At 33.6% G+C, this 10,742-nt stretch overlaps 1 protein-coding gene across 1 annotated transcript; it reads left to right on the forward strand.

Annotated features, from left to right (window-relative positions):
- Positions 1–8,539: 8,539 nt before the first annotated feature.
- On the forward strand, positions 8,540–10,491 carry LOC108469937 (small ubiquitin-related modifier 1-like). Its single transcript, XM_017771071.2, has 3 exons — positions 8,540–8,718; positions 10,036–10,185; positions 10,289–10,491. Exons 1-3 carry the CDS (start codon positions 8,641–8,643, stop codon positions 10,352–10,354), a joined length of 294 nt encoding a protein of 97 aa, XP_017626560.1. The 5' UTR covers positions 8,540–8,640; the 3' UTR covers positions 10,355–10,491.
- The last annotated feature ends 251 nt before the right edge of the window (positions 10,492–10,742 follow it).

Raw genomic sequence — 10,742 nt, forward strand, 5'->3', positions numbered from 1 at the left:
CCACTTGAAAATTAGGCCGTTATAACTCTCCCCCTTTAAAAATTTCGTCCTCGAAATTTGTTACTGAAAATAGATTTGATATCTTGTGATCTTATTGACTCCTCTGTTTCCCAGGTTGCCTCCTCCATACCATGTCGATGCCATAATACTTTAACCAATGGTACTCTTTTGTTCCGCAATTCCTTAACTTCACGAGCCAAAATCTTCACCGGTTCTTCCGAATAAGTCATATCTGGTTTAAGCTCAATTTCAGATGGGGGAATTACGTGTGAAGGATCGACCTATACCGCCTTAGCATAGACACATGAAACACATTATGAATCTTCTCAAGTTCCGGAGGTAAAGCCAAACGATAAGCCACAGGACCAACCCTTTCCACAATTTCATATGGCCCTATGAATCTCGGACTTAATTTTCCTTTTTACCAAATCGTAACACCCTTTTCCATGGTGAAACTTTTAAAATACTCGATCACCCACGCATATTCTATGTCTCTTCGTTTTAAATCCGCATATGACTTCGACGATCCAAGCGACTTTTAGACTATCTCGAATAATCCGGACTTTCTCTTGGTTTCTCGAATCAAATCAACCCCAACTATTTTTGATTCACTCAATTCGCACCAACACAATGGAGTCTTGCATTTTCTACCATAAAGAGCCTCAAATGGTGTCATTTTATACTAGACTGATAGCTATTGTTGTAAGCAAACTCACCAACGGTAAATACCTTTCCCAACTGTCACCAAACTCGAGTATACAACATCTTAACATATCTTCTAAAATTTGAATCACTCGCCTCATTTGTCCATCTGTTTGAGGATGAAATGTTGTACTAAAATTCAATCTGGTGCCTAAGGCTTCTTGCAATTTATTCCAAAATCTTGAAGTAAACCTCGGATCCGATGCGAAATGATAGATATTGGAACTCCATGTAGTCTCACAATCTCGACACATACAATTCGCTAACTTATTAAGTGAAAAATCTATTCGATTTGGAATAAAGTGTCTTGACTTTGTCAATCTATCAACAATCACCCATATCGAATCTTTCTTTCTCGAGTCACGAGCAATCGACACAAAATCCATTGAAATATGCTCCACTTCCATTCAGAATCATAATGGGTTGTAATAAACCCGTTGGCACTTGATGCTCTGCTTTAACTTGCTGGCAAATCAAACATTTTGCAATAAATTCTGAAATTTCTCTTTTCATACCAGGCCACCAATATGTCTTTTTCAGATCACCATACATTTTGTATTACCGGATGAATAGAATACATACTATTATGTGCTTCGAAAAGAATATCATTCTTTAAATCGAATTATTGGGAACACAAATCCTATTATGATAGCGCAATATACCTTCATCATCAATACTGAACTCTGAATCTAAATTATCCCGAACCATTTGTCGTTTCAGCACCAATTTTGGATCTTCATTCTGCAGCTTCTGAATTTGTTGAAGAAACATTGGTTTTACCTTCAATTCTACTAATACAACACCTTCTTCATTAAGAGCCAAATGAGTATTCATTGCTCAAGTGCAAACAAGGATGACTTTCGACTCGAGCATCAAGAACTACATTAGCTTTCCCGGATGATAGTCAATAACCAAATCATAGTCTTTCAAAGAACTCTAACCACCGCCTCTCGTCTTAAGTTCGGTTCCTTACGAGTCATTAAGTATTTCAAACTTTTGTGATCCGTATACATATAACACTTCTCACCATATAAATAGTGTCTCCAAATTTTTAAGGCAAAAACAATTGCATTAACTCAAGATCATGTGTAGGGTAATTCTTTTCATGTGGTTTTAATTGCCGTGAAGCATAAGCCACTACCTTTCCCGATTGCATTAACACACAACCCAAACCACTTAAAGATGCATCATCAGACACAACATACGGTATACGATTCGGTTGAGTTAAGACCGGAGCTTCATTAACATTTTCTTTAATCGATCAAAGCTCACGACATTCATCGAACCGCATAAACTCAACATTCTTCCGTAATAAACGAGTCATTGGTGAAGCAATCATGGAAAAATTCTTTACAAAACGGCGATAGTATCCTGCTAATCCCGAAAACTTCGCACTTCATTTACATTCTTCGTGTTTTCCAATTCACCACCGCCAAACTTTACTTAGATCCACACGAATTCCTTCAAATGATATAATATGACCCGTAAATCCAACCTCATGAAGCCAAAACTCACATTTACTAAATTTCGCATATAACTGTTTTTCTCTCAAAGTCTCAGTAGTACAATTCTCAAGTCTTTGTGCATGTTCGGATTCTCATCTTTGAATAGACCAATATGTCATCAATAAATACCACCACAAATCTATCCAAATAAGACTGAAAAATTCGATTCATTAAATCCATAAATGCAGCGGGGCATTCGTTAAACCAAAAGGCATTACCAAAAATTCGTAGTGACCATACCGAGTTCAAAAGCGCTCTTTGGCACATCACACTCTTTAACCTTCAAATGATAATACCCGGATCTAAGGTCTATTTTTGAGAACACTGCAGACCTTTCAGTTGATCAAACAAATCATCGATACGAGGTAATGGATATTTATTTTAATTGTTACCTTATTCAACCGCTCGTAATCAATACACAATCGCAATGAACCATCTTTCTTTTTCACAAATAAGACAGGTGCGCCCCAAGGTGATGTACTCGGTCTAATGAACCCTTTATCCAATAACTCTTGCAACTGTGTCTTCAACTCTTTTAACTCAGCTGGTGCCATTCTATACGGTGTTATTGATATTGGGCTGCATCTTAATTACATCAATTGTGAATTCAACCTCACGATCTTGGGGTAAACCAGGTAATTCCTCAGGAAACACATCAGTAAACTCATTAACAACTGACAATTGTTCCATCTTCAATTCAGAACCCCGAGTATCAAGAATATAAGCTAGAAATGCTTTATTACCTTTCCGAATCAATTTTCGAAATGTAAAGGTGAAATAATCCTCGACATCATTCTTTTATCCCCAAACTCATTGAAACTATTTCCCCGTCGACATTTTAAATCAATCCGTTTTTCTCTACAATTCACTATGGCATCGTGTTCAATCAACCAATCCATTCCAAGAATAACATCAAATTCTCTGAAAGGTAACAACATTAAATCAGCAGAGAATTCACGACCTTGTATTTTCAAAGGGACAATTCCGACATATTAAATTAACCAACACACTTTGCCCTAGTGGATTAGTGACTTGCAATTCAAGGTCATGGACTCAATACCATTTTCTTTTCGACACTAATGCAAAGCAAATATATGAATGTGTAGATCCGGATCAATTAAAGCATACAGAATCATCAAAAGATAGAAATTACCACTATCACATCCGGAGCGAAGCTTCTTCCTTACCCGGATAAGCGTATGTACGTCTTGGTACTCTTGTCTCGATCGAGTTGCAGATCTCTCGTTCCCGAATGAACAGTCCAAGAAGACTACTTTGACCCGAACGCTTACCTTTCGAGGAGTATTTGCTTGCTTCTCCCTTGTTCTCTATCTTCTTTTAATAATTGAGGACATCCGAATAAAATGATCAGTTCCACCACATTTATAGCAAGCTCCGCTCTTCCCCAACACTCACCAATATGAAATCTACCACAATTTTTACATCTAAGTCTCGAATATTTTGCACACTACTAACACTAGTCTGCTGGTTTCTTAGTTACTCCGACATCTTGTTGAGTCGGTTTACTATTATTCGATCGTTCGGATTATAACAGTCGACGAAATCATTTCGAACTTTTGGCGAAAAAGTCGAAGTTGGTCTAGAGAAACTTCTTTTGTATACCTCTTTACCTCTTCTTTCTCCTTGCATCTTTCTCGTTATACACTTCTTCCATCTTTTGAGCTCGATCGATGTAATCACAAATTCTCAATCTCTGTACCTCCAATCATCATTCGATTTCATCATTAAGCCCTTCTTCAAATCTAATGCACATTTCTTCCTCTGTCGGTACAACATCCCGAGCATATCTCTTGAGATACACAAATTCTCTTTCATATTCGCCATTGTTTTATTCCCTTGTCGAATATCAAGAAATTCTCTCTTCTTATCTAAATATCTCTTTCCCACATACTTCTTCTTAAATTCGTTTTGGAAGAATTCCTGTAAGTTTATCTGCAGGTACCATCGCCGCAATGGTTTCCCACCAATTATACGCTTCTTCTTTCAATAGCGAAACGCACATCCCAAATAGTCCTCCGGAGAACACATCATCTGCTTAAAACTCTCTCCAAACTCTTTAACCAATACTCGCTTTAACCGGATCATCGTCCGATCTCCTCGAAATTCTTCACTCCAAACTTTCTCGAGTTTTTCAATTGGTGTTCTTTTGCTAGATTCATCTATTAAAGGAGGAGCAACCGGGTTGTAAATCGGTGGTACAAGAGGGGAGGAGGAGGTTGTTGTGCTGACTTCTTCCTTGTATTGTTTCATGATACCACCGATTCATTAATCCGTAAATCATATTTTTAAGTTCTTCCTCTCTCATCAAAGAAATCGGGACATTACCACTTGTTCCCCGCTCAGAAGTCTGTATTCTACTATTAACTTCCTCTTCCTGACTAGCACCATCGGGTCTATCGACATCTTTACAATCTATAACAAAATTAGTAATTAGATCGGATCATTCACATCACACTATCACAGATTTATATGGCATGTATTTTTAAACACTTTACACATCAAATTCGTTCCGAGAATCGACTAAACCAGGCTCTGATACCAATAAATGTAACGCCCCCTTTACCCGAGACCGTCACGAGTCGAGCACGAGGCATTACTAAACTTATTTGAGCACTTAAACAAATTCAAACAATTTATATCACACTTTCCAGACAAGCTGTCCAACTGTGTCATAGTTGCTAAATAATTCATATCTCGAGTTATAAAACTCAAATCCAAATCCGTAAATTTTCTCTGAATTTATACTCATATATCTACTTACCAATTTTTTCTAGAATTTTGGTCAAGCCAATTAGTACAGTTTATTATTTAAAATCTCCCTGTTTCAGGGTTTGACTACTCTAACCTTTGTGTATTACGAATCAGATATCTCTCTGTACAGAGCTTCAATAACTATGCCGTTTGTCTCTAATAAAACTAGACTCAATAAGGAATCTGTACATATAAAGTATGACTTCTAATTATCTTTGTAAAATTTATGGTGAATTTCCAAAGTCAGAACAGGGGATCCAGAAATTGCTCTAGCCCTGTTTCACAAAAATTTAAACATCTCATAAAATATAGCTCATATACCTGTTTTTCTTCTTCCATATGAAAATAGACTCATCGAGATTCGATTCCATAATTTATTCATTATTTAATTCCATTTCTACTATTTTTAGTGATTTTTCAAAGTCAAACTACTGCTACTTACGAAAACTATTTTAGTACAAATATTGTTAACTAGTTTATAACATCTTTACTTCAATTCATTCAAACTCTATACATGCCATATAAATCTTCAAACATAAAACAAAAGCTACCGAATTGATCTGGATAGTGTGCTTTGTTGTGTTGATCCGATCTACCCACTTCACTTCAAGTCAATCTACATAAAATATTAAACACACACAAGTAAGCTTATTGAAGCTTAGTAAGTTCATAGGTTAAAAGTAATGCTTACCAAACATAATATTTCCAAACAATACCAAAACATTTGCTAAAGTTTCCTGCGATTCACAACCATTGTTATAATAATTCACATAGTTGAGCTCAACAAGAATAACTACTCAATCTCTTTCATTTGGATCACTTCTCTTTTATTTCTTATAATCAAATTAGGAAACGACTTACGAAATTGAGTACGTCGTTGCTCAATGCCACGATTCACAACTCAGTATGGTTTTCCTCATTGAAATACCATACCTACATTTTCAACTCGGTATGGGAAATGCCATACCTACATTTCTTAACTCAAGATGGGTTTGATAATACCATCCCTACATTTCACATTTCAAAGATGGATAATACCATACCTACATTTCACAACTCAATATGGATGGTACCATACCTACATTTCACACTTTGCCATGGAACAACCATGGTCTTATCCGTCAATTCATCACACGTCACGATACTGACGTACTCAATCCTGCGTTTTCCTAATTTGCATTTCCACATTTATTCTTTCATTAACAAAATCTACACAATCCCACAACAAATTAGTATATAATAACACATTATATACTTCAATCATTCACAAATAAACATCTAATTTCAACCATATGAACTTACCCGGCTAATTTGTAGAAGATATTGAAATTTTGGGACTATTCGCAACTTTTTCTTTTCCTCGTTCTTCTTTGGATTCTTGATCTATAATATAAAATATTTCTACTCATTAGCATTTATTTGATTTCTATTTCACTTCACAATTTATGCTGTTAAAATTTCGAAATTGCACTTTTACCCCAAAATCTACAGCTTTCACAATTTAGTCCCTACTCAATTCACCCATCAATTGAACTAATTTTTCTCAATTAACACTTTATTTTATCATTATAAACTATTTCAAAACCTTTTATATTCTGAATTTCAACAGCAACCTTCAATTCACAACTTTTTCACAATTAGGTCCTAAATATCATTTCCTATCAAAATCACTTAATAAAACCACCTTAATATGAAATTAGAACTTAAATTTCATAATAATTCATCATAAAATTCCTTATCCATCCAGGGTAACTTCCAATTTCACCCATAAAATAAAAAACTAATGAATTCTACAAGTGGACCTAATTGTAAAAGTCATAAAACATAAAATTATCAAGAAAAAGCAAGAATTAGACTCACATGATGTAAAAATATGAAAACCAGCTTTCTCCAGACCTTCTATGGCGTTTTGGCTGAGAAATTATGAAGAAAATGTCTAGATTTTTCAATTACATCATTATTTAACTATTAACTTTTATTTATTTCCAATTTTGCCCTTGTTCACATTGTTTTCTTGCTTATTTCATACCCAAACCGTCCAGCCATTAACCTTTGGGTCTAATTGCTCTTTAAATCCATCTTTTTAAATACTTAAGCTATTTACTCACAATTTAACAAATTTTGTGCTATTTTCAATTTAATCCTTTTCAATTAATTAGCCATCCAAACGTTAAAATTTTCTAACGAAACTTTAATACTAACTCAATGACACTCCATAAATATTTATAAAAATATTTATAGCTCGATTTTCAACTTTGAGGTCTCGATACCTCATTTTTGACCCGTTTGACCTAATAAATTCTTTTAATTCACTAATTTCACCATTTCACAAATTCTTCTAAATTCTTACTTGACTCATAAATATTAAATTACTATCTTGTTCAATCTCATTTGTCGAATTTAGTGATCTCAAATCACCATTTCCGACACCACTGAAAATTAGGCCGTTACAGATAGTCTTCCAAAACCTAGTGGAAGTATTACTATTTATTACTTCCAAGTTCTTTGAATCTTCAATTGTTTCTCCCCAAATCCTTCATGTTAGTGTTGAGTTGTTATTCAATTGTATTTTGAGTTGCAATTAACGACAAAGATGAAATTAGAAAAAGTAAAAAAAAAAAACAAACACACAAATTAGTTACAACATATTTTGGAATCCTTTCTTATATTTGCACAACTTTGCTCGAAGAGTTATCCATTATAATTTCAATAGTACAAGATGTGGTTTATGCTTGATTCGCTCATTGTGTTGCAACTCACTCCTATATAATTATCCATATTCACTCTTTTACTAAATCTTTCATCCTAAAAGCTTCGGCATAGGCTAATCAAAATGGTTTGTTTACAACATAAAATGCACTCACAACAAATTCGTCTATTGAATAAATTAGTTCTCTCTCGAATTCATCCACAAATTAGGGAACAAGTCTTCAATATATAGACGTTTGTAAAACTGTAAATCCAAGCTAGTATGATCAAAATAAACATTCCAATTAAGCACACTTGATATGACATAAAATAAAATAGATCTTCAACAATCAAATTTCTACCAATGACAAATCACTTTAAACAATGTAAGTGAAATATACTAAAACTTTTAAAAGAATTTTTCTTGTCCGAATATTTTCACCAATTATAATTACGAAAATTATTGCTCAATATCCTTTAAAATATGCATAAAAATAGGTAAAAATATACCTAAAAATAAAATAAATAAATTGGAATTTGCACAATTGTAAAATGAGTTGTTGACAATTGTAAGTAAAATGTCTTTATTTTAGATAATTATGATTTTCCTTTTCTTAATATTTTATTAAACAATGAAAATGTTTTGAAAAAATAATTACAAGTGATTGAATTTTAATTAGTTTGACATAAATATTATTATCAATATAGGAGGATATAAGTTTGAATGTGTCAAACATATATTATTGAAAAAGTTAACTTATATTTATTTATTTAATTTGATAATAAATAAAAATCGAATTAAGTTTACACGTCATTAAATTTGATTTAAAAAATATATAAGCTGATGCTTTAATAAAATAATAAAATAATTTGAAATCAAAAGAAAAGAAAACCCTAATTCTATAAAAGATCGATTTAGTGAAGAATCGGAATCAGAAATCACTGAGAGGACAAAACCCAGAAAAAGAATAATATGTCGGGGCCGCAAGAGGAAGATAAGAAGCCTGGCGATCAATCCGCCGCCCATATCAACCTCAAAGTCAAAGGCCAGGTCTTTCTCCACTTGAATCCCTCCATTCTATTTTTTTTTAGTTAATACTGGGAGAAAATTTTCTCTTTTTTTCCCTTTTCACTTGTTTGCTCAGTTATTTTAATTCCTGTTCTTTTTCATTGCACATAGAAAATTATGCTAATGTGGACTAGGATTGATTTCATAATTCCCCTTGTCTTTCCTTGTAATTTCTGTGTTTGATATTTGAGCTTTGGGATTAAATAAGATGCTGGTATGATTGCGATTGGGTTGTTGCAGAGATTGTTCTTTTTATATTCCTGTTTTTGTTGTTATGGAGCTTAATACTTGAAATTAAAGTTAATTCTGTAATTTTCGTCTTATAATATTATTTTCATTATTTTCTTCTTCTTTTTCTTTGTTACGATTTATGCATGCTTTAGAGTTAGACTAGACTGTCTTCGGTAACTTGAGTATTTTTTTTCACAAAAGAATGGATTTTTCTATTAGTATAAAATGTAGATAAACGACATGTAATTATGAGTTTTATGATTATTTTCAAATTTATCTGATTTGTTGAATACTATGTAATGGTAAATTATTTTCAAGTTCATTTTGTTATATGTTTCAAATATATAAATAGTATATATTGAATGTTAACTAGTTTTTACACGGTGCATATGTCATTCTTTCAATTTGTATAACAAACCAAATCCAGTTTCTGTCTCTCAAGTTCACTTTGTTTTTATTTATTTATGTTTGATTTTGTCTTTTAATTGATTCTTTGCTTACATAATAATGGCACCCTTTCCCTGGCCAAAAGAAACACCACACTTCCAGTTTGATTTTTCCGGTATCTGATAGTTTTCTTTTTGAAAGTTGGCTGACAAATTTACAACCATCCCTTCCATTTGTAGGCATACATTAGAATGGTTAGTGTCGGACTTACTTCGGATCTTCTTGTGCTTCTTGTATTTCTTGCAATCCAGTTTGGAAAACACATATAAGCGAGAGATATATGAATAATGGGAAGTTAATTCGGGTTGTGGGTCGTAGAAAATTTGAAGGTTGAAGTAGTTTTAGTACTTTTGGGATGATAGAGAACTGCAAGTCTGGTATAAATTCTTGTAGTGACCGTGACACACCTTTGTTTTGACTTATCTATTCATGGAAACTGTTAATTTTTTTGTTGGTAAGCGGTTCTGGTTCAACACTTTGTTAGTTTACCGTTAAATGATATATATATTTGGAGAGGTGTTCATATTGTCGTAGTGGAATTGAGATTTATAATTGGCCTTTTGGAGTAAGGCTTCCTCTTTTATTTTGGACTAAATTTGTAATTTTGTATGATGTGCCTAGGATGGAAATGAAGTTTTCTTTAGGATCAAAAGAAGCACTCAACTGAAGAAGCTCATGAATGCATATTGTGATCGACAATCTGTGGATTTCAACTCAATTGCCTTCTTGTTCGATGGCCGCCGCCTGCGAGGCGAGCAAACTCCTGATGAGGTATCATTCCATTTTCTCTCTGTTAGATGAGTGACCACTCGTGCTAATGTGCACATTGCGGATGGGGAATGTGTTCTAATGCATATTTTCTCTTTTCCTTCAGCTGGAAATGGAGGATGGTGATGAGATTGATGCTATGCTTCACCAAACTGGTGGCAGAAGCGCTTGATGTTGTCATTTGTGTGAAGGCAAGTTTTAGCTTACTGTTTTTAGCAGTTGAAAGTAGACTTATTGTCTGATTGTGTAGATGTTATTATATACAGACTTATTGCTATGGAATCTTTATTTACCTATTTGGTTCTGAAATATCTAGCTTTTCTTTATGAGTTCTACTGGCTTCGGTTTAAAATGAGATGAGATTTGAAGCTTGTTTTTTCATTATGCCTTTGGTTTGATGGCTGTGGCAATTGCTAGCTATTTGTAAGTTAGTGATTTCTTGGTTCTCAAATATTTATACTGCATGCATAGTGTATTCACTATATTATGATCCAAATTTGGACGAGGTTTTAATATTATAGATTGGATTTTATTCGTTGAAAGAAAGAAAAATATGTAGA

Source organism: Gossypium arboreum, chromosome 7, assembly GCF_025698485.1.
Source record: "Gossypium arboreum isolate Shixiya-1 chromosome 7, ASM2569848v2, whole genome shotgun sequence".
In the NCBI taxonomy this organism is placed as follows: domain Eukaryota; kingdom Viridiplantae; phylum Streptophyta; class Magnoliopsida; order Malvales; family Malvaceae; genus Gossypium; species Gossypium arboreum.

Bases quoted from the DNA above. Each gene is read 5' to 3' on its own strand.
- LOC108469937 (XM_017771071.2), top strand. From the start codon at position 8,641: ATGTCGGGGCCGCAAGAGGAAGATAAGAAGCCTGGCGATCAATCCGCC. The intron at 8,719-10,035 runs GTCTTTCTCCAC...TGATGTGCCTAG, and splicing joins ACCTCAAAGTCAAAGGCCAG to GATGGAAATGAAGTTTTCTT. The intron at 10,186-10,288 runs GTATCATTCCAT...CTTTTCCTTCAG, and splicing joins GCGAGCAAACTCCTGATGAG to CTGGAAATGGAGGATGGTGA.